General features: G+C 43.9%; 1 protein-coding gene across 12 annotated transcripts in view; it reads right to left on the bottom strand.

Annotated features, from left to right (window-relative positions):
- The window catches only part of ITPR1 (inositol 1,4,5-trisphosphate receptor type 1), a 177,296-nt gene that overhangs the window by 88,990 nt on the left and 63,916 nt on the right, over positions 1 to 24,390 (bottom strand). For all 12 annotated transcript variants that reach the window (XM_042799767.1, XM_042799768.1, XM_042799772.1 and 9 more), the window contains 22 exons: positions 23,250 to 23,349; positions 22,636 to 22,796; positions 21,706 to 21,847; positions 21,136 to 21,294; positions 20,374 to 20,546; positions 19,993 to 20,112; positions 18,467 to 18,661; positions 16,491 to 16,742; positions 14,957 to 15,098; positions 13,800 to 13,953; positions 13,273 to 13,460; positions 11,679 to 11,817; positions 10,125 to 10,179; positions 8,679 to 8,844; positions 8,410 to 8,580; positions 7,406 to 7,471; positions 6,683 to 6,820; positions 5,030 to 5,155; positions 4,448 to 4,648; positions 2,696 to 2,947; positions 2,035 to 2,160; positions 1,190 to 1,318 (listed from right to left, as the gene is read on the bottom strand). In XM_042799767.1, coding sequence (XP_042655701.1) covers positions 1,190 to 1,318; positions 2,035 to 2,160; positions 2,696 to 2,947; positions 4,448 to 4,648; positions 5,030 to 5,155; positions 6,683 to 6,820; positions 7,406 to 7,471; positions 8,410 to 8,580; positions 8,679 to 8,844; positions 10,125 to 10,179; positions 11,679 to 11,817; positions 13,273 to 13,460; positions 13,800 to 13,953; positions 14,957 to 15,098; positions 16,491 to 16,742; positions 18,467 to 18,661; positions 19,993 to 20,112; positions 20,374 to 20,546; positions 21,136 to 21,294; positions 21,706 to 21,847; positions 22,636 to 22,796; positions 23,250 to 23,349 — 3,355 coding nt within the window. The remainder of the gene's footprint in view (positions 1 to 1,189; positions 1,319 to 2,034; positions 2,161 to 2,695; positions 2,948 to 4,447; positions 4,649 to 5,029; positions 5,156 to 6,682; positions 6,821 to 7,405; positions 7,472 to 8,409; positions 8,581 to 8,678; positions 8,845 to 10,124; positions 10,180 to 11,678; positions 11,818 to 13,272; positions 13,461 to 13,799; positions 13,954 to 14,956; positions 15,099 to 16,490; positions 16,743 to 18,466; positions 18,662 to 19,992; positions 20,113 to 20,373; positions 20,547 to 21,135; positions 21,295 to 21,705; positions 21,848 to 22,635; positions 22,797 to 23,249; positions 23,350 to 24,390) is intronic.

Genomic DNA, 24,390 nt, shown 5'->3' with positions numbered 1-24,390 from the left:
CCCTGCCACACCACGATGCAGCACTTCCCCGGAGCACCGCGGTCACCCAGGCAGCGCACCCCGATCCAAAGGGGTCGCATAAATTCCTCGAGGAAGAGCTGACATGCCGAAGAGGCAGACACCCTTTATGGCCACTTTTGGGAACCAGATGCCTCCTAACTTGCCGCCAGTCGCATTCAATTACAGACCCGGAGTTTGCACCGGGAGCAACCGCCTTTGGCATGACGAGGTTGCATCAAGTTTCAACAATTACCGTGCTCCAACTTCTGACAGACCTGCCAGGCACCCGACCACTCCACCCACACTCCTCACAAGGAGTTAGTGAGTAGAAGTTATGAATACAGCAATGATGTTATCTTTGTGCCGCAATGCAAATATTCGGGCAGCGTCCTGACATTGCTGTTCCGCAGTGGAAATCTCTACCTTCTGTCACTTCACACGCGTTCCAAGCTTCTCCTCCACATTTCCCCAACTTTTGAAGATGACAAAAAAATTACTGAGCTTAATGAAGCACGCTAGAGCTTTTGGCAACCTTTTGGTTTCGGAATGTTTTTCTTTAAAAAGGAAATTAGAATCTTCCTATAAAAACATGCTTTCTTTAAACAATCACTTTTGCACCCTCCTCCCATCTGGAAAGCTTGCCACCACAGCTTTATCCTCCTTCTTCATGGCACTCTGGAGAACTCCTTGCTGCTGGGCTGCTGCTTTACCACTTCTGGGCAGCTGCCATGCCAGACTACGGCTGAGCCAAATTGCTTATTTGCTCTCCTGCACCTGCCCACATCAGCTGATCCAACTACACCCATCTACAGTCACAGAGAGGATGACCCTTGGACACAATTACAATACAAAATATAAAAAAGAAAAAATCCTTCATTTCCCTACTTGCAGGGCGATTTCTTCCCCAGAACCTTGCACTGACACCTAGCAACTCTCTCCAAAAGACCTGTGTGATCTCGGTGGTCGTACAGAGTTGAACGTACTAATGAAGTAGTGTGACACTTCTGCCTCTCTAGAAAAACATTTGTCCTCCGATCTATAAATTTTTCCCCTTCTACAGCAAAAGAAACACCCTGGTCACGAAGAATACATAGCTGGCTCCCCTGTTACAAACACACGTGTTTCTTTTTACGTGCTAAATGGAACCAAGGGGAATGAACACAATTGCATTTGCAGCCCATTTTCCTACCTGCAAAGTAGTGCTCTGATCAGAGAATGGGGAACTGAAGAAAGTGGTGACTATACTCATCACTATTTCTGTAACGTACTTCTCCAATATGGAGTCAGCATGCTTTCTGTCGCTGGTGTTGTTACAAGCCTGCAAGACATTTTTAGGTCAGAAGCAAGGTAGATGAATAAGTGTTACAGACTGGAATTCTGGATTTCACACTGTTCTAGTCACAGCAATTCCCTGCCGCAATGATATCTATGACGCCTGGATCTCCGGATTTCCAGCACACACAGAAGCAGAAGCCCAACACCGTTACGGTTTTAACATGTCGGCATATAGCATGTTTGGGAGGGAGGGGAAAAAAAAACAGAGTGCCTTAGAGGAAAAAAAGTGGTAGGGTAGGGAGGACAGAGGTGTAATGCTTTCGTACGGGGAAATACTTGGAATCCCAGGCAAAAAGCCATATGGCCAAACAAATGCCAAGCTTGGAAAAAATTTGTCCTGACCTGCCAGAAATTGTTGACTATTGCTCAGGAAGGAGCTCACCATCCTGGCCAGAATAAGCAAGCCAGGTGGCAGAACAGAAAAAGGCACAAGACAAAAGAGCAGGGTGTGGGGCTTTTCTGAGGTTTGTTGGGGTTTTTTAAATATTTTCCTTTTAAAAACAAAAAAATGTGTTCCATGGAATATGACTAATGAAATCCACAGGCAAAAGGAAAAGGAGGCACATACAAATCCGAAGGGACACAGTATTCAGGGTACTTATTGCCTTGATGCTCTGTTATGTCTTATTCTTACTGCTCCATATTACACGAGTTCATTTCAGCTTTTTAAATTCAGTTCCTAGGTACAGAAATCATTACCCGACAGATGTCAACCAGGAAGTTCTCAAATAGCTTCCACATATGATTACTGGTGTAAATCTCTTTCATTTCTACTTCTGTGTCCACATAACAATGATTCAAGAAGTTGATGTATGCAATTTTGACCTAAAAGTAGAGGAAAAAATTACCATTAAAAATAAAAACCTGAATGGCATTACGCATTAATGTCACATCAAAACTCCTATAAGTCACTGGTAATGCTGCTTCTTCCTTTTATTTAAGCACTGGTGAAATTTAATGCCATGAATAGCAAGACACCATCCAATAAAAAACACCAGGATTACTGTAGACAAAACGTCAGCATAATAATCACTTCCAGTTCTGCAGAACCATCTGTTCAAGGTTAGCAGCACACTCCATAAACCTCTCTGCCTCAAGAACCCTATAAAACAAGCAAGTACAGCATCACATCCTCACTTTAAGGGCAAGGAAACAAGTATAAAAGGATTTAACTTGGCTCCCCGGATTGCCCGGGGTTGCTGATAGGACCAGGGAAGGAATCCCAGTTTCCCAGCTCACAGCTTATTGCCCACCTGCACCACCACCTTCCCCGGGCCAGACTCAGTAATACCAGAACTCTCTCACCCAAAGCCAGCACGTTTCCAACACATCTAAACCTGTGCCCCCTAACAGCCCTCACCTCAGGTATGCAATCCTCGTGGGTTACTACCCTAACTATGTCATCCAACGGAAGAAGGGAGTTGCATTTTATTTCCGTGTAGACATTTTTGCCTTCTGTGCAGACAGCGAGCAGTTCCACTAAGTGGATGTGGTACATCAGTGGGCTGTTTTCATCCATCCGATCCCTCTCCGACCTCATCATTTGCACCAAAGTCTGGAAGGAGGCTCTGTCGTTGTAAAACACCAGGACATCTTCTCCCGCATTCACCAGCTACCAGGAAAGAAAAAGATGCCATCAGCAGATCAAAGCCCGTGCGTCTCCCCGCAGCATCCTCCCCTAAGCTGTGGGTTTACGGTGCAAATCCCGATTAACTATTCTTTAGACAGTTAAAAGGAGTGCAGCCCACCAAGTCAGCTGGGCATTCCTCTCGTGCTCCCTTCATGGGATAGAGGGCTCAAGTATGACATTTTCTCTTAAAGAATTTACCACTTCTGAACTGCTGAAGAACTTCAAAGTCCGTCCAACTCACTGCTTAGACAGAAGTTGTGCCAAGAAGCTTGTGACTTTCCATTGTGCTTTTTTATTTCACAGATATTGCCTCAGCTGACTTTTTAATACAGCGAGCTGCAGACATAACCGTTTTGGTCAGAGGAAGGCCCCAGGGGCATGGCTGGTGGGAGGACTGCAGGGCTCAGTAATTCCACCCTTCTGAACAAACATCATCAATTTTCCAAGGCTAGCGAGTGACACGTTAAGTCCCACACTAAAGATTTCTATCAGCTTCACATGTGACACCTGGATGGCCACATGTTCAGAGCAGCTCCGACCTCCCCTAACTCCATCAGGGGAAGGAGAACGGGCAAACTGAGACCTGCCCCAGGCTGGGCACTTCTGAGCAGGGAGCTGGAGGGCCCCGGGGCTGTCCTCCCCCAGGGTTTGCGGCAAGGAGCTGGATAAAATGCAGAAGGCAACCCCCAAAGCAACCCCCTTTTCTCAGCAGCTGCTGACCCCCGTGGAAACCGACTGCTGAGCATCTCGCAAGCTCGACTCCGCGTTGAGGAGCTCGCAAAACCAGCTCTGAACCGAACGGCAAGGTACAGAAGGCCTTCCATCAGTCTAGTAAGATCCACAGGAAAAAGCCAGAGCTTGACAAATCTGATCCTTGGGCTCCCCCTGCTGAGGAGGCCAATGAAGATCCCGTCAGACATGCAAATCACGGCTAGCATCCAACTTAAAGGGATTTATTCACCCTTCTCTTACCGCTCCCTTCCCCCCTGACACCCCAATTTCCCAGTTATCCATGCACCCAAATTTCTGAAGGCACTCAGACTTCTCCCCCTTCAGAACTTGAACAGCTGAAGACGTAGGTCTTGATAAGGTAAGAAATCCCCATCAAAATATTATCACCGTGAAATTTTCCTCCTGCATTAGTGGTCTTGAAACGAAACTATTTCTCTTCTAGCCAATTTTGTTAGAGAAAAGCACCCCTGCTTCGTAAGCCCACCTACATGCTGCTGTGTAGGAGCCTGGAAAATAACCCCTAAGTATCATTAATAACCGACCACTCGTTACAGCTATGGGTGAAGAGCTCAGAGAGCTTTTGGTCACAAAAAAGCCTGTGCTTTCTGGTAGCTGCATGCTCTTTTTGCATTGTGAGAGCTAACTGTCAGCTTCTTGGCAGTCCCAGAAGCGAGAGGATCAATTTGTCATTTTCACCAAATGGTATGTGAAAACTTCTGTTCAGACCTTGCAAATCTCTGCAGCTCTCACCTCAGCCATTACCATATCTTGGCATTTCTTAATGAATTTTCCTTCCGCCTTGACAATTGTCTGCAGGAACTTTATGTACTGAACGTTTCTGCCATGGGTTTCGATACAGTGGACAAAGTGTTGAACAACGCGTTCATTAATCTCACTGCAAAGCTGGAAATTGTTCATGAAAATGTGCTGCATCGTTACCGCTTCCAGAATCTAATGGAGGGGGAATGAAAGGAAGAAAGAAAGAAATTAGAAAATAAACAAACCACCAAACCCACGCAGAGGTCAGGATAAAGTCAACGCTCCTGCAGGGTGCAGGACTGAAAAGAACATTTCCGAGGACCTCATATTTTAACACAGCAGCTCGTATCTAAGCGTATCTTTCAGTTCACTTCAGCCTCTAGAACTTTCTACGCTGAAACGGTCTTAAAGAAACACATCTTGCCAACTTTTGAGGCCTCAGAATTAAAATAAAATGTGACCCCTTCAATGAACCTTGCATCAGAACAGGCCCAGAGGCAATCACCAAGGACAACACATTCTCTTTTCTCGAGAGAGAAAAATAAATAAATCATGGCACGAGGTTATTCTTACCCCTGGGTTAAGGAACAGGTTTATGTGCTTGTGCAGCAATGCCTGGTTCTGTTGGTTCCCAGCACAGAAATTCTGCAAAAACTCGTGTGCAAGCTTCATTATCTCCTGCATCCTCGTGTCTTCAGCCTGCGATTGCGTGACAAATAAGATGGGGTTAAAGGGAGTCTGAAGGTTCACTTTCAGGTGAGTACTGGATGAGCCGCAGCTCCAGCTCTGCAAGTGAACTGTCACGTCTCCCTCACACTCCAAAGGAAAACAAACCTCCACCCAGTTCACAGACATTAGGGATGAGTTTGGCCTGGTTCACCGTTTTAAAGATCATCAAAAATAAAGACTGCAATAGAAATTACAGTAGTTAATTCTCTGAAATTGCATACTCCGTGGCCAAGCCTGCCAGCAACGTGCTTTAGTCACTTTTACACTTCTGAACATACCAGTACATTGGCCAAACCACACATCATCACCTTGGGGCTACACAGGAAAATTGCCATGTTCCACTGAAACGCATTTCAGCAGCGACAGATAGGTAGTTCATGGCAAAAGGAAGATGGAAAGTTATTATTGCAACAGTTAAGCCCGATTTATATTTACTGGAATCCGCACGCTGCTTGCGTGCTTCCAAGTACAGTTCAGGAATCAGTGCCTTTCCTCTGACATCAGTGTGGATTACCAGTTCACTGATGGTATAAAACGCAGTTTGGAAAATCAGTGTCTGCTTTTATTTTTAAGGAGTTCCATCTATTTCCAAGGGTGAAACACCTTCCACGCTGCCTGTCCGATACGTATGCACATGTATGGGACAGAAAAGTGACAAGAGGTGTTGGAGGGTGGTTTTGCTGCTGAGTTTTTAGCAAAATATGAGGCAAGACGGCATGAGACTTCGCTTAACATTAAATCAAAGCTACTGTCTAGAATCACTGGTTCTCAGAAAGCTGTTGAGTTTGGAACAGAGGCCAGAGGAGCGACTGGCAGAACGCACAGAGCTGCCTCGCCTATTGAACGATAAGTACCTGCCACCTGTGACTCAAGGGCCGCCAACGGGGCGAAGGCAGGGTGTGCTGCGCCAGCACAACGCGGTGCTGCACAAGCTCCAACCCCACAGCAACCCGGTCAAAACGGGCTGCAAACGGCACCGCCGAGGCCGGGAGAGCCGGCTGGCAGTTATTCATCACTAAGGGGGAGTTGGGGCCTCGACAACTGGGGGAGGCGTGGGTCTGAGTGCTGGGCAGACCTGGTGATAAATCCCCCAGGGGCCAGGCACCGTGGTTTCCCCCCGCGGCCCCAGGGTGGCTGTCCTACAGCTACCGCGTAGCAATAACCAGGGTCTTGCTTCCACTGACACAGCTCAACTTCAAAGCGGCACATACCGCCCGTGAAAAGCTGGGAGTTGAGCCTTGGTCTTCCTCTGCACTATGATGGACAAGTATTTCTTCAGGAAACAGTGCGTAACACTGTAAATTCAAAGACTTCAAACAAACAAAGCTCATAGAAGCTTCCCGTTATTTCTGAAGCATCAATATTTCATAGACTACGAGGCTATATAAAATAGCCTCTGCGAGTCCAGTATCATGGCAGAAGGTTTAGGAAGAATCAGCGGAGGTACTGAAAGCCCATCAACGTGGCATGAAGATGACAGCAGGACAGAAACCCAACCTTTTCGTAAGGGATCTGCAGCAGCTCCAGCACAACCGCGTGAGCTCCCATGTTCCTCAGAAGCCGCTGCTGCTGCTTACGGCTTTTCCTGACCGAGGCGCCTTCCTGAACGCAGAGCTTGCTGAGCCGCAGCAGGATCTGGAGAAGAAACTTCTTTTAGAGCTGAAATTCTGGGGTTTATTTCAGGGAAGCAGTTTACCGGCCTGGGAACCTTCCATGGCATCTCTGACTAGGGCCGGTCCTGCATAATTCAGCCGTGTCAAGTGAAGCTGGCATCGGGCTCCGCAGTACAGAGCCGCAGAAAGACCATTAGCTCACACCACACCGGTGCCAACGCACGCTCTCTGTCTGGTGTTTTTTTAAATTAAATTTCAACAGCACGGTGGTTTTGAGCACAAGGTACTTGGGACACGGCAAATCAAATAGCTTTGCCACTTGCTTACTTCCTTCGTAGCCTTTAACAATAAAAATATTGTGTTACCATTGAAACAGCAGCAAAATGTCGCGTTTCTCACTAATCCATTCTTAAGGAAAGAATACACACGTCGTGCTTATTATATTCCTGGCTTCTCATTCAAGTTAGGCTATGTTATTACTCAGCAAATAGTTTCCACAATGGAAGAGTGACTCAGACTTTCCTGGGTGCCTCCCTCTGCCTGCAGCTCTCCGGAGCTGTGTTACTCATTTACACTTCCATTTAACTATCAAGAAACAAAGTTTTACCTCTTTTACTACACGGTAGTTGTAGCTGCTAGTACTTTCAGGCTTTTGGGACTTGCTGTGACCTTCCTGAGGATAAAAATCAGACAACGCGTTAGTAGCTTACACTACTGTCTTCATGAAGGCCGAAATTACTGTCCTAGGATAGTGGCCCCTCTCTTCCTGGAACGGACTGTCGTCCTTCAGTTTTCTGACAGTCTCAGAAGAATACCTATAATTACCCTGTCAAGTCATATTGACCACTACAACATAATATAAGGTGAGAGTGGGATCATTTCAGAGACAGCAACCTCCTGTCCTTTCCTTTGCTTGTCACATTCTGTCTGTCATCAAGTCTCCCCCCAAAAAACTTCTTAATTTCTCTCCCGTTCTACTATTATTAAACTGCCATAGCACAGTTATCAAGAGATGCCTCACAGTACTACACACAAGGAAAGCAACAAGTTACTTGTATTTACTTCCAACAATAAATGCTCATCACCCAGGGACTATTTTTTGAATTCCCTCACCCGGTCTTTTCTGTCTGATTGCAAACTACATGGAGGCAAAACCTGTTTAGTCCTAAGCCAGATGTGTATGCCAAAAAGTCCTGTATTATCAAGTGTAGATAAAGGACCATTCTCTTCTGTCATTTAATCTTGGCGCCCAACAGTTCACAGCTCTGCCCTTACATTGTCTGAGGTACTTCTGACCATACAAAACCCATCCAGTCTGGCAGTGCTCAAAGGACACAGCTCGGAAGCCAGAGCAATCCCAAACCAACTGCTGTCAGAGCCTAAAGATGACGCTTCAGTGGCTGCTACTCTTGAGCACTGCCACTTGAGACTGACTGGCACCAAGTACCTCAAGTTGTCTTCTTATTCTTGCCTTAATCTAAAAGCAATACAGATAGCCTCACCAGGCTATGCAGTGTGCAGGAAAGAACTTTTTTTTGGTCATGTTTCTGTAAACGGTTACATCTTCATAAAATATCAACACATGAATTTGTGCAAACACAACCTAATTACCTCTTTTTTCTTGTGTTCGTTTTCCCCTTGCACTCCGTCCATCGTCTCATCAGGACCTTGGCCTTTGTACACCCAAAGCTCCGATTTTTCCACAATAGACCTCAACTGGTCCAAATCTTGTTTTATCTGCTTGTAGTTGTCAACATCTTGGCTGGTAACAAGCAGTTGGACCTTACATAAACGCAATCCATTAGTTGCACAAAAGGATTGGGTTTAGCTGCAATACACGCATTCAGATGAGGCACAATGCCCTTAATACGTACACATACCTGCTTAAAAGCTTGAAGGACTTCTTGCCTCTGACTGAAGTGCCGGAAGAGTAGCTGAAGTGCTCCAGACACCAGAGGAGGATAATCATGCATTGTTAAATGCAACAAAACTCTGAGAAATGTTCTGCCACCGTGATCATCCAAATCCAGTGGTGTGTTCTCCTCACTGAAAACAGAATGTAGGACTTAACAGGCATATTAGACTGAATGTCCCAGCACGGTCTTAACTCAAGTCAGGGGTAGCAGAAAACCTTTTTTTTATTACTTCTAAATAATGGGGAAATTTGTCAAATCAAGTGCTATCTTAAGACACACAGGGTTTTTTGGTGTACTGCTTAATAGGGAGGCTATTCCAGAATCTCATTAATCACGGTTCACTCACATTATCCAACTTAAATTTTTCAGAGTCAAACTATGCCAAAATATTTGTCCCTATGTCAGCCTCACCCTTTTGCTCAAATAATTCTTGCACATTCCTGATATTAACTTTTTTCACTATTTATGAAAAAAAACAAACCGCCCTACCTCAGTATCCAGGCTGCAATGCTAATTATGTCAAGCACTTAAAATCCTCTTCTTCCTTCTCTTTCCCCTGCACCCCTTTTCTGCGCATGAGAAACTCATGCTGAGGAGTTTTTTGTTGTTATTGTTGTTTTTTGCTTGTTTTGTTTGTTTTTGTTTTGTTACAGTTGGGGGGGTTTTGTGTTGTTTTTTTCTTCTCCTTATCAATGAGCCCTCAATCTTTTCTGTATTCTGCTTTCAAGTAAGTCTGCATGTTCACATTAAAAATTCCAGTTATTAATTCTGTAAATGAATTCCTCTCTCCCTTTCCACCCTCATTTAACACATCGGTTATCTTAGGTTTACAGAAAACAACTGCAGCTCTGAGCAGCTTAAGGACAAGCTCGATGACTTGGAGTCTGTCAGACTTGCTGTCCTGTGATTTAAGAAAGGACATAAGCCGCTCCGGAAGGCAGGCAGGTATGGAAGGTACAGCTTGCTTTGTTCTGTCATGCATGTGCAGTTTAATGCTGCATGACACAAAAAAAGGATAGCTAAATATATATCTAAGCTCAGTAGAAGTCCCAATCCTTGCTTACACAAACCTTCCTACTTAAGATTTTACTGCAGCACTGAGCTTTAGGCGCACTAATCCTCCCGTTTGGCTTTCACCCACCCAAGTGAAGCCCTCCCACGAAGCCCCTTCTGGCTGAAGGACCCCTGGTGTCCCTTATTTGTGGCTTTTAATCCCAATGGACACTACTTTGAGCTGTATCAAAGGCCTTTCAGGAAAATGAAGCCTAGGTAGCTGTGGCAGCTGTTTCCCACCTTTTCCCAGTTACCACTTCAATTCCAGCTGCAATCCACCCCCTCGGGAGCCCTGAGGGCTGCAGCCTGGGAACCCCTGAGCTACCCTTGGATTAGCACTAGTGAAGAGGTACTTTCCTGCCACCAAAGATCCCCTCGGCTTGTTCTTCAATATGTTCAAAGTCTAGGGCTCCTGAGAAAACAACAAGACAAACACATCACGTCAGATTTGCACCATAGACATTGTTGCAGCCCAAAAATGTTTTAAATGGCACGTGGTGATGTAGCTGTAAACAGGGGGGTCGCAACAAGCTCAAAGGAACACTGAGAGGTTACTGCAGCAGCCTGCTAAGATAATTTAAGACAATAAATTAACCTGTTCTCAGCTCGCAAATTAAACTGCGTAGTGATTTCAGCAACATCCAGGCTCATTCCTCTCTTGCCTATTTTTAGATTGCATCAGCAAGATTGCAGGACACTGACGGGACCTGGTGTCATTCAGAGGGGCCAGCCAGAAGAAACACCAAACTTGACCCTTGAAAAGTTCTGAAGTAATAAATTCAGCAATGACAGCAACACCCCTGCAGCTCTATAGACAAAGTCTTTGCATTTTTCAGTGTAAGGTATGTATTATCACATGGGCACTGGCCAATGCTCTGAAATAAAAACCATAAAGGTGGTAAAGGAGTGTCAGAGCTCTTAGTATTTCAGAAAGACTTGTAAAGGGGCATGGAAAGAAAGCACAGGGATTTTACAGCCTTGCTGAAAATGTTTCCTCCCTTTCTCCCCAAGTCCAGCTCGCAGGACCAGCTCTTGCTCTCCCTGCCAGCCCAGTCCCAAAGGCCCTGGCACCCTGGGGGGGCGGCCGGACAGGCAGCCCAAGGAAGAAGTAAACACATCCCCTTTGAAGTGAGATCAAAAGAGAGAGTCTCCTCCCTTTGAAGACTTCACATCTAAACCACATTTTCCTTATCTTTCTCCTTTGCATCTAGAGATACAGCCCCCAAATGGAGGCAGAAACGCTGTTTGATGTCTAATAAGCTGCACTTTTCAAGTCCAGTTATTCCTACATGGTTCAGGTCCTAACTACAGGAAGCTTCTTGCCCTGGAAAGCAACCCAGAAAATTGCCAGCACCCCATCCACCCAGTCCACTAACTATCCTGCTTTCAATTAAGACCACCACATGACGAGCCCCTCAACTTCCCTAACCTTGCCTAACAGCCCTGAGCTGCAGACACCTCCAGATGCCTTGCCTTCCTGGAATACCTTTGGAAAAGAGCCATTTGGGTGGGTAGAGGCATCAGGCTGGGCCAAAGGGATGGAAGAAATCAGGTTCATTTCAGGGACCCTTTTCCCTCACCCAAAAATATTAATACAAACCATTTAATTTGAGCTTGGTAACAGTTTGCACATGATAGTGTTGATTTCAGTTTTTCTTTAAGGGTGCATCTCAGGCCCTTGGTCACACTTAACGTATGGAAACAAGTAGAAGAGAGCACACAGAAATCCTGGGGTTTGTTTGGGGTATATGGAAGCGATCCCTACGTGGTTATTCCCACTGCTAGCAGGGTACTCTGCCTCAGAGGGACCGTTCATACGCCAAACCAAGAACCTGAATCAATTATCCAATTAGCACCTCTCAAAGAGTCTTCCCTAGCCCACACGAACTCATTCTTTGCAAAATAACTAACCTGGTACATTAGCTGGCATTTCTTGATTACTGCTTCCAGTGGGCGATTCAGACATCTGGGCATTGCTTTCATCAAATTCATGTTTGAATATACAAAGTAGGCAGGAGATCCTGTAGTCCAATCTCACATTCAAAATAAACTGATGATACAGAAGTAGTAAAGATGTTGAACTAACTCGCCTATTTCCAGCACACGAACAATTTACACATAATGCAGTGCTACCAACATGCAAGGTCAACATAGTAAAGATGTGGATTTAACTTGGAGAAGAGGTATGCAAACGTTTCCTTAAAAATCCCCAGAATTCAGTTATTATTTTCAGTGCTTTCAACAAGTGCATGATATACACAGTAATAAAAATTTACAAGTGCGAGATTTTGGCAGAGTTTTGAGCCCTGGTTTACCGCCTGATGCAGGCATTCTCACCCTGCCCTCCCCAGGGAAAAAAAGCAGCGTTTTTTAATCTCCTTTCTGGACCCAGCAGGACCCCAGCAGAGCAGTGCTGCCTTCCTCCCCGGGCGCCACGGCAGAGGAACCCGAACACGAGCTTGGCAAGAGCCAGGCTGCATCAGCTAGTGCCCGTGCAACCTCCAGGGCAGCAGAAACCACCTTCTCCGTGGTCTTCCTCCCTCCTGAGCAAAGAAGTCCAATGCAAAGAACACGTGCAGTTCTCAGGCTCAGGGGAAAACGCTTAACGCTGGTTTCCAATCGACCATGGTAACAAGGGGAATACTGGTGCACTAAAATAGCCCGTTGCACATGCCAGGCCATAAGAGAAGCTCTGGCTTTAACTAAAATTAGCAATGGTGAAAGGAAGTGAATCAAGCCTCCCCTACGTGCTGCATCTGCTGCTGAGGGGAAGGGCATAACCTCAAGCCCAGCTACGTGCGAAGCCTCCCACGGGGGCATGGGGAAGGTACACCGTGGCTTTCCTGCTGCTTCACATACTTTCGCCCACAAGGCTTTTGCAGCCTTCTGGCCTCCGTGAACTTGCTCATGACGTTAGCAAACAGAAAAGGGACTCCTACACCGAAGGAGGGAAGATGGATTTCAGTGCAGTAACTCTGCAGCAACATCTAGATCAAGGCAGCGCTGCGGAAAAGGGAGAAAATTTTTCTCTCCGTGTCCCGAAGACTTTGGAGTGAACAGGTGAGCAAGGCCAGAGATGGAAGTAGCAGCAAGGCTGCAAATGTGCATAAATAAAAACATTTCAGGCTGATAGCTGCACGAGGCCGACTCTCAAGTACCTCCCCCTTCCTTGGGGCACTTGGTGGCCCCATAGCTTCAGGGAAATTACTAAAAGAATAAGGTGGAAAATGAGCTCTCCACTTCAACAAGTCAGATATTTACAAATCACTGGTAAATATGCAGATGTCTACTGCAAACTCATTTCTAAGAAACTGTTTCAGTCATGGCATAATATTGTGATATGCAAGTAGAGTGCTGCATGCCTGAGAAAGTCACCCTTGGAATGCTTCACCTGTTTGCAAGAGGCACATACAAGGCAGGAGCGAATTAAAAGGCAGCATGGTGCCGTACCAATGCTCAGATTCAAGACAGCACAAGACGCTATGCTGATTTGCATTGCTAGTACCTGAAGTATTTCAATGATCTTCAGCTTTGTGTCCATCACCAGGATGTCCTCCTTCTCAGGCTCACTCTGCTTGACGTTACCCTCCGGAGCAGCAGCGAGCGGCGTCATGGGCAAGAACCCGCCGCCTCTGAGCACCACCTGGGTCATCAGCTCACCCACTCCGTGGATTGACCTCATCACGTTGCTCCCTTCAGAGAGGTAGGCAAACAGGGAAGGTTATGACGGTGTGATGGGACTGCACTAACAGGGCAAGGACCCTTGACATCCTACCGAGAGAAATTGTCTCAACATTGAAGGCGGCCAAGTGGACACCGAAATCCCTGGAAGGGATGGAAGTCGACCGAAGCAGTGCAGTACTTTCAGAAACCCCCCTGCCCTCCCCTGCTTTCACCACAGGCATTACTCAAGCTTTACAACCACGCCATGGACAGAAAGGAGTAGGAGATTCTGAACCCACACTGACATTCTGAGGTGAACTAGAAACCAGCGAAGAACCCTCTGTTCTGCCAACCATTTTTCAGCCTTACCTTTACTTTCCTCGCCTTTTGCCATCTTGGTAATAGGGAAGATGGTAGTGATGTGCACACAGTCTAATATAGCAAGGAGGATTTTGGTTAGTCTGAGGAGGTCACAGAAGTTGTAGAAACCAAAATATATCAGATTTCTGGCTAAGTTAACAACCTACCAAAATAATAATAAAAAGCCTGATTAATACTAAACATTTTGCTATCACAATCGTCTTAACACAGTGAAAAGACCAAGAACCTGGCTGTGAGTCACTCTTATAACACCTTGTAATTCCCTGAGACTGTGTAGCTCGACATTTTAGCAAAAATTTTTCTACTTGCCTACAAATACTGCAATGTCTAGAATAACAGTCTGTATCTGCAACTGATATTCTATAGCTACCAAATCACACCATATTTGTCTCATTGCAGAAAAGGTAAGATAGGTCAAAACCAGAGGGAATGTACTAATGCTTTTTATGGTTTTGTCTTATAAAAAGAATTTCTAAGCGACACATCTAAAGCTTACTGCTACCAAGTTAACTTTTCCCCACAAGTCCTCCCCAGGCACTGCTTCAAGTTCCACACATCGTAATTTCACGTATAGTGCAAATATTGAACATAGCCCCACTGTATGACATATATTCTCTCAAGAACTTTTATCGTTCGTTTGGGGTTTTTTTAAAGAAATATCACATCTTTCCTTATATTAATGGTTATTAGGGAATACCATTGCATGGATCTGATGCATTTTATTTGCACAGACAGGCTATTTCAACAGGTCAGCAAGTCACAGGACACTGTACTGTCCCTTTCATGAGTAACACTAAGCTCTAGAGACAATCTGGGCATGCAGACAGTGTTTAGTTTTCAAGACTATTTACTCCAGTCAAGCTTGACTTTGCAATAACACTGAGAGCACAAAAAGTAAACAGGGCTGCTGCAAACCCAAGACATAAGCCCACATTCATTAATTGAATTTCAAGAACTACCACTGCAAACTCACAAACTTCAGTGGGGTTGCTTGCACGAGGAGAAAGGGCTAGAGTGGAAAGGAGGAGCCTGCTGAGGCTCAGCACTGCCTAATTACTTGCCAATCTACCTGGTGTTGAAGAAAGTACCAATATCCCACAGGACAAAACAAAACGAAAAGGATAAAATCAGAACTGGATAACTACCTCAAAAGTGAGCTTATTTTTCTCTTTATCAGAGAAAGGGAACCTCTGACACACCACATCTCTTAAATATTCCTCTACAAATTCCATTGTTTGTGCAAATCTCTCCTTAATTTCATCTTTGGAAGTTCCACTGCTATCATAGCTGAAGAGGAAAAAAAAACAAAACAAAAAACAAAACAAAACACAAAACTTAGCATGCAAATACACAGGGCTCTTTTCCCCAATACAATTTTTCATTGGTTTGTCAAAATCTAAGAAAAGTTAAAGGCTGTGAAATAGTTTATCCAAACGAGGGAGTCAGGAAGCTGACACTATAATTTCCTGGCTTTTGCTGTTTTATCCCATATGCTCATTTTGCACCATTTAAAAATGTCTGAGGAAAATAAAAAAGACAATTTTGTCCCAGTAAAAAAAAAAAAAAAAAAAAAAAAAAAAAAGCAGCCCTCATTATTTTAGTGGAAACAATGAAAAGCTACGTACAGCATTAAGGAGAATGGATGTGGCCAAGAGTAGCTCTTTTTCCTCCCAATAACAACAATATAGATGCGAAGTAGACCTTACTTTTTCTTAATACCAATTCCAGGTTTGTTTCTCAGCATGGGCAGAGAGCTTTGGAAAAAGACAATCCCCGCTACCTTCCGCTAACTACTTTTGTTTTCCTGTTTGGTCACGTATCACTGTTTAGCCTCTGCCAAGCTGAAGCCATTTGATTTTCTGTTTTGGCATTTAAAGTTGAGTGTGACTTACTGCATCTCTCTCCGCAAAGAAAACTGGGCTAGCAAGGGGGGAAGGGAGGGTAAAACAAGGAACCACTAAACACCAGTGCTCATCCCGACAAGACTGGAATTCCTAACACTTAACATGAATTTTAAATGTTCATTTTGTCCAACTGAGTTCTGAACAGATCAAGTATTATAAGCTTTAAATTATTTGTACTACAAAGAGTTAATACAAGTCCCTGGTCAAGAAATCCCGTCTCCAGTCTAGCTATGATGGCGTACAGGTTTTCCACCACTGTGTCAGAGGATTTTCCATTGCAGGTTGAGGAACGTGACCGTCTCCAGCACCTTACTTGGTTCAGCACCTTCCCCCTTATATTTCTGCTTTTGATTGTGCGAGCTGCCGCACGGACAATCTGCCCTGAAGAGTCGATACTCTCATCAAATAAAACAGGAGGAAAAATGAAACAGTCGTCCCTTGCTTTCCATCCCCCAGGGCTAGGTCACTGGTCACATCACCCCGACCTGAGAGCGCCCGTCGCTGTGATCACTGTGTGTTTTGGAGACGGATCCCTCCCGCCTCCCAGCTGACACCCTGCACTGACAGGAGGGCTATTTTCTTCTCGGGAAGGTTCTCTCCAGCAAACATTGCAGGCGAACGGAACTCCAGGGTTTGAATACATTGTGAATTTCTTTATTTTATTTTTAAACAGTAACCGTATAAATAATGCATGAGCTGGGGTTTGATCTGGTTTTGTTTTAAAAATCCAGAGTGATGTAATTTCCTTTCCCACACCATTCCAGCAAGTACTTACTCATCAATAGCAATTTCAGAAGGTATTTCAGACCACAGACGAGCATACTTCACTGGTGTTACTTGTTCCTGCGGGTCACGATCAACGTGCATGTGAAGCATTAGCCGGCAGAAAGATGCTCTCAGATCATATGGCAAGTTTTCATCAGACATGCAACGGAGAATGAGGTCCACATCCAGCTGGCCAGATATTTCGTTTATGGCTAAATACTGTCGATCAAGGCACATTCTAGCAAAGAGGTTTAGTTGGTATCTTCAGGGAGAAAAAAAAAATAAAAGCATAAAGAAATCACTTACACTGTAATTTCCAGAAATTCCACTGGGTATTATACTGATATGCTCTTCTATGTATTAACAGAATGATTCTTCTATTTTCCAGTAATATGGCTATACTTATTATGGACAGAATAAAGTACCCATCAAACATTAGTAAAAGGTAACGTAGTGGAAAAATAGAATAACAGGAGTCATCATATTTTCCCGAGACTTCATTTGTGTAAGTAATGCTCTTTATAAAAGCTACAAAAGAAACCAAAGAACACTTGAGGCAACTCAGCTTAAATACTGTAGAAGACCACTCACATTTACTGAGACTGAAGCCACAGTCATTCACTGAGGCAACAGTGTAGATGGACTACAAAATCCCTAAAAATCAGGTACGTGATTGAACAAGTACCGAGCTCTGCTTCATTCGGTCAAAGAATTGGTAGAGGAAGACTAAATTAATTCCCAAGCTTTTCAGTCCATAAACAAAAAGCAAGCAACTGGCATTCAAGGTATGCACATCCAACAGACAGATAATTAACCTTTAGCCATAAAGCACCTGTCCAACCCTCATGAATATTCACATAGGCTTGTGTTGAAGTGTCAACTGTGAGATTTCCTAAAGAAACCAAATTTAATTGAAGGTAGACTCCTTTTCACTCTCAGCACTCCTCACTGGTGTTTGACCAAGCTGTATCCTAAACCCCTGTGTTAAGCATGTTCACGGGTCTATAATGTAGACTGAAAAATAAGTAACAGTATCACTTTTACTTAAAAACAAGTGCAAGAAAATCTATTTTGAAAGCAGACACAATTTTTTAAAATATATACAAGCGGACTCCTTTTGAGCTCAGCCCTCCAATAGGCTCAAATAAAAATACGTGTTAGGAAGCCTAATGCAAGAACCATTTCAATGGAAGAGATAATGCAAAATAAAGTAGCTATTACAAAAAGAAAAATCTAGTTGTCCTTTCCGCATCACCACAATTGAGTCTGTCAAACGACTCAGAAGTTTATAACCCAGACACAGGAATTTGGTCTGGGCTGAAACCTGATCTTACACTATGCCAAGAACTTGGTGTCTTGTCAAGTCATCTGGAAACATCGCTTCATGTTAAAAACTGCTAAAAGCACAGCTTAAGCCATACAGAAGAGCACTGCACATGAATCAAATGAAACTTGTGGCATTTTCATAACTTCCTATATTGTCCTGCTGAGAACTATAGGGCCACTGAAGGCTTTGAGTTTAGAGAGAAATCTAGAAGGCAGAGAACACAGCAGTGACTTCTTTAAAGTCAAAAGCAAAGCCAGCTGCACGCTCAAATCCTGTTCTTCCTGCAAGGGATTGTTCACCCCAACTCCCATCTGAATACAAGTAACTTAAAGAGTTAACATACAGAGGCTCTCATAACCCCCCCCTTATCAGGAAACCAAGCAGAAATACGGGCATTAAGTGCTGTGCAAATTCAATGCACTCTAAGCCTCAACTATTTTTTTAGAAAATCAGTTTGAACTTGCTCATGCTGATAATCGGACTTGTCACCACAAATAACTCTGTGCTTTTAGCTCTCACTTCAAAGAGACTTCACCCTCACTCTCTAACGGCTACTTTGCCCATGAAACCAGTATCCTTTCTCCCAAACCAACTACAGCCTCTGTACCAAAGAGAGTACCAATGAACTTTGCCAGCCAACTACTGCGCGTGCTGTTAACCTGTAGTAGCTGAGTATGTCCCGATCCTCCTTCTGCCCTTCCTTAGCATCCTGAGCCAACTCTCTGATACTCTTACTGCGGATTTCCTTGTTACTGTCTCTCCAGAACAACCACACTTCTTCCTCATCTTCTCCAACTTCCAAGGCATTTTCTCCACTTGACACTTCTTCAAACTCAAATCGAGAGAGGACCAGCCTGCCAGAAGGAAGTTAGGTTAGATTACAAACTGCCAAGACCCATGCAAATCTTTTAGAACATTTAACACACTTGCTAAAAAAACCCCACACTTGCTAAAATGTACCGGTGACATAGAACTAACTAATTTTGTGATCTCACCTGCATCCAGAAAATACAAATTTTATTCCTCGACTTTGCGAGGCAGAAGCAGAGTATCTTACTCTTTCAGCAGCAGTTCACTACATAAAATGTTCGGGGTTCATTGTTAAAAGCATTAGGTTAAAATGAATTTGATTATAAACTTTCCCTTCAGCCTTAAGGGCACCAACACTCCAGCTCCATTTGATTGATGAAAATAAAGAAGTAAGAAATTAAAGACACATCTAACTGACTTTCAAAAACATCTCTACAGGAGAACTAGTTCAAAGATCATTCAACAGACTAAGAAAGGATTTGGTAAACAAAAAATATCTAAAAATCAATTAGTTCTGTATCCCATAAATGCTAATTGGATCAACACTTCTTTCCGCTTACGTGGCAAAGTAACTAGAAACAAATCAGCTACTGAAACTAAGAAGGCTTTGGGGGCTTTCAGCAATTCGGAAAAAAAAAAAAATAATCATACTTTTGAAAAAAGATGAATTAAATACAGAAGGATAAGAACAAATAAACAATGCAGCAACTTTAAGTGCTGGTGGAAATTAATACAGTCTTTAGGATTTTATGAAGAGAACTAAATGTGCAAGAACACACTCATCCATTTGTATTTTAAATACTACCTGACAAAGACCTGCTTCCCTTCTACGGTCTTTTGATAACGATTACCTGTGCCCTAACTCCACACATCCAATAAACCCATCTTTACAGAAGACAACTGGGATTTGGTGCCTGCTATGAAGCTTTAGCAACGGCAGGGCACTGCCGAGAGCTGGAGAGCAAAATCCTACCCTCCGGGGGAGAAGCGGGCTCGCAGAGATGCATCAGCTCCTGCTTTGCTGCAAGCTGAGCCCAGCGGGCACGCACCCAAGGGGCGCTCGCTCGCTTCAGACGGCTTGTGGAGGAAAGCCTGCAGCCCAGAGGAGCGTCAGGCCCGCGGGACCCTGCACGCCCTCCTGCAAAGTCTGTCTCCTTTGATCAGACGTGAGATATCTGTAAGATTTCTCTGACTGCAGGACTGAACACACATGGCAGGCGCCTGCTGTCGTCAAGACCCTCTTGCTGCGTGTTTGAAGAGGACCCCCCACACGCACCGAACTGCTTTGCCTCGACGTGCCAGCAGTGCTCTCAGCTTTGAATCACCTTCCTTCTGTTTCGCGCTAGGAAAACCATCTTTGAAGGCATTAACTTACTTAGTTTCAATGAGAATGTCTGCATTTGCTGGATTCAGCACGGCTTTACAAATCAGCTCCTGTGTCACCGGAATAGACTTGTTCATGGAGACGCACAGATCCGAGAGGTAATCCAAAAACCTGTTGGAAAACGCGAGCCAAAAGGGTATCAATCCTTGTTGAGATCTAGACTGAAGCAATCTTCATTTCAGAAAGAAAACATTCAGAACTCCGTTTTAACATTGCAGAGCAAGACTGTTGCCCGAGGGGAGGAAGTTATGGCGAGTGCCAAAAAAGAAGTGAACTAGCTGTGATTCCTTACTAGCAAGTTGGCAGGTACAGATTTTTCTCAGGAAGCTAAGAGGAAAAGGGTAATCATGTACTCCGAAATGTAGATCTCACCTGGGCTCCCTATTTTTCCTCACGAGACTAACAAAAGTGTCAATCTCAGCAGCTGTGATGTGCTTCTCCAAGAGCTTGCGATTGTTATGAAGCAGTGCTGTAATAGTGTCCTCGGCCAAGACATCGTAGCCGATTTGCTTCTGCATGAAGCCAAATTGCTTTGCAATGTATTCCTTCAGAACACAGAGGGAAGAAGCAAGGCAGTGTAATTAATTCTCCGAATTTAAGAAAATACTCAATAACAGAAAACAGCAAGATGTTTGTCAATATCAACAACCCAAGAAGCGAACTGGATTAGATTTCAAAGTGTTGTTCTTTTGAGAGAAAACAAGTGATGACAGGTAACCTTAACACCTCCCTCCCTCCTGGGCCAGATGCCACCAAGATATTTATCCTTATCCGATATGAGTTTGGTTTTAATAAATGGCAAAAACCAGCCTTAATTTGCAGGTCAAGTTCCAGCGGAGGTTGTAGTACACAAGCGTGAAGAAAATATTATAATTTACCTGGATTTGACAGTTAGCAATTCCATTGTTTTCTTTCATTCTCCTTAGAACTGGTACTAATTACACTGCTTAAAGTATCTGATTGACATGAAAAATGCCAGAGAGAGTCAAGCCGAGCAACCCAAAAACCTCTTGCTGACTGTACAATCACAGCACAGCACAACAGAGTTTAATTAATGGGATGCAGCTTTTATGGGTTTTTTTGGAGCACAGGAACAATGTTAGTGCCACTGAAAGCTACAGAGATATTTCAAACCTGATTCTTTCTGTAATCCTGCTGCGAGTGTCTCAGCACTCTGTAGCAAAGCCGGCATATGTGCCTGAAAGGAGCATGACGCTGGTCTCCGAGCTCCTCCAGCCGCAACATCGGGCCGTCACCACTGTCCGTAAATGGTGCTTGCAACAACTTGAAAATCTATAGATTTAAAAAAAAAAACAAAAACAAAAAAACACAAAACAAAACAAACCCCAAGATAAAATCCCATAAGACACCAACCTCATCTGATAAAAATTAATGTAAAACCATTGTGCCAGTGTCTTTAAATTACTAAAAGGTGTATCAGAAATACACTATAGTTGCCAAGTTTGTTTTTTTGCCATAGAGTAGCCCAGACAGAAGATGTTGATCACCTTTATTCAACACCATATTCTGTAATTTCTTCTTCTAGCAATGGTACGCCAGCAGTCCACTGCCAAGAGCCTGCTGAAAGCTAGAAACTCAAAGGATCTTTTAGTCCCAATAAAAGTGGCCAGGTTATCTGTTATTAGTTTCCCTTTTTCTGACAACCCTTCTTGTAGGCAGAGTTTAGCGAAAAAAGCAGCCTACCTGCTTCAGAATATTCTGTTCTCTCATCAGTTTTTGTCGTTCTCTATTAGGTTTAGAAAACACCACTTCGAGGACATCTTGGCCAGAATTAGTTCCACCAGTAACGAAGTAGACCAAATCTTCCAACAGCTTGGTAACAGATCTACGCACAAGCAAGAAGTTGTTAACACGAGACCACAATTTCTACCTGTTAGAAGAACAATGCCAGTTTAAGTTTACATAGATTTCAAAATGCTAAGTGGAAAAAACCCCATCAATTAGGGACTGACTCAGATGCTGGATAAAGCACACGAGTTTGTACAGAACTTAAAATTAGCAACTAATGCTCCCTACTGCTGTAGCTTTGCTGTCTGATAGCTAAACCAGAGCAGCAATAAGATGATGATAACACTTTAGGGCAACTATACACTCGCCAAGTTGTATTTGGCAGTTCCTTAAATTGCCAGAAAAAAAATATATCAGGTGATAATCTCTCCCGAGGCCAAATAAAAAGACATTGGCTATAGAAGCACATGGGCCCTGGTTTTACACAGCCAGGACTGCACTCTTTTCGTGTGGCCACACGCTTTTCACAGACACTGTCAGAGGATTTGCAAGAAGTCATACGTTCAGCCTTCACAAGACGGATTATAAATTCCCACACTCCATTTGCAAAGCCCATCAAGAAAGGCATGCTGTGGCTTATTCCTCCAAGATCACAACAACAGTTCTCATGCTCTTATTTCACAGAGCAATAGGGAGGGCTTGACAATCTCCACTGTGGACACATCAACAACAAAACCATCATTTTTTTTTTTTTTTTTTTAAACCTCATTGAGAAGGAAACAAAAATCCCTCTCCTGAAGATAGCCTACATAAATAAAATCTTCAAAGAAACAGTTACTGAGGAAAGGAAACAACATTATCTAAACCAAATACTTGTTTCCTTACCTTCTTTCATTCTGGGTTATTGTTCCCTTTTCCAGCTTGCCAGCAATGGAACCTAAAACCTTACTTGCATCATTTGCAAAATCCAAGTCCCGAACCTCTGCAGGGGAAACTGGTACTATAGCAAAAGCTTCTTTGTCCTCCTTCACTGGAGAAGTACCAATCTGAAACCCAGAGAAGTTTTATCATCAAACCAAAAGGCAGAAAACAACGTAGCGATTCACATACTCGGTGATAACAGAAGAAAAGCCACACTCCACTTCGACAATATAAGTCAAACTTTGAGAACAGTACCACTCTGTGCAAGCTCAAAGCTGTTCATAAATCCAGAGAAACATCAGGTGAGACTGCAAAATGTTGCTGTAAACAGTGGAAAAAAAAAAAAAAATCCTTTGTGATGACTGTCATGGAGTAGAAATTGAACAGCGTACGTAGTGAACTACCATGAAATCCTAGTCTTTGAGATTAAATATTTTGTGTAGGCCCTATTTGTTACTGTTACACTGCCTGCTGCTTGAAAAACCCAGCAGCCCCAAGGGACTGGAACTTCTCCTGCCAACACTCCTGTGGAAGTATAGGCATCAAAGGATGTGCTTACATAAGGTAACAGAACTTACTTTAAGCATCACAGGTTTCTCCTCCTCTTTATCAATAGGGATATTGGTACTATGAACCCAGGTGTTAGTGCAAAGGTGTCTCAGCCTGACGTAAGAGTTCCTGAAAGAGAGTGAGAAGTTTCAACGCGTGAGCCAGTTTCCCAGACGCAAAATCTTCGCATTGTTCGAACTGTAAGATGTTGGCAGGAACAAGTGGGGAAAAAAAGTGTCATCTTCATCCATGCTGCATACTGTAACAGAAATAAGACTCTTCTTATTTCATTCTGTAAGTTCACCTTAGGAAGCCTTCTTATGTAATGAAATAGAGTCTGCTGTAAAACAGAACTATGTCTGTATTTTGCTGCTGTAACTCAGCTGCTGCACAGTAACCCTTTAAGGCCCTTCAAGCCCTTGCATTTCCACGTGCTATAGTCTATCTGAGCTGTCAGCTTCCTCCCTTACCTTTGCATTTTCCAGTCCATAATCCCTGGATATCTATATTATACTTTCTAAACTGAGAATTCTTTGACTCTTTGTATAGCCAGTCAATGTTGTACAAAGGTCCATGACGACACCAGAACACAAGACCACCAGGCAACCATTTCCTCCAGCAGAAGCTCTACGGGGACAGCAGTTCCCAAACTGTTTTCTCAGGTATTTCTGGCAGTGACACCATTTTGCAAGTACCAGCTCTTTGAAAAAAAACATGTCAGGTCGTACTCAGACGAGCACCTTAGGCCAGGGTATGAAACAGTCTCTCAGCTGCAGTACAGCCTCCTCTCTCCTGATAGCCATGGCAGCCCAGAGGACAGAAGCAGCAGCCAGGACAGCTGCTTTTGGTGGCCACGTTAACTTCTGCTAATTTAGAGTATCTGATGATTTAGAGAACTGCTTTCAGTAGATGGAACAAGTAAGCCGAGCTGTCTTGGAGGGAAGAGACAGCAAAGAGCATGGCATGCACATTGTGCATCTCTGAAGGGTACGGCATCCTTTAAGGAGCAAGAGGCACCACATGAACAGGAAAGGACATGCCAACAACAGAAAATGAAGTGCTGAATACTTGATGTTACATCCTAGTTAACATTACCAGGTCATGGGATTAGTTTGATAGGACACTGAAGGCTTTTAGTCCCAGTTTGTTCACCGGCAAGGAAGGCACTTA

Source organism: Tyto alba, unplaced genomic scaffold, assembly GCF_018691265.1.
Source record: "Tyto alba isolate M040663 unplaced genomic scaffold, T.alba_DEE_v4.0 Super-Scaffold_3, whole genome shotgun sequence".
Lineage (NCBI taxonomy): Eukaryota > Metazoa > Chordata > Aves > Strigiformes > Tytonidae > Tyto > Tyto alba.
The sequence above is the reverse complement of the archived record's forward strand: the minus strand, read 5'-3'. Positions and strand labels throughout refer to the sequence as shown.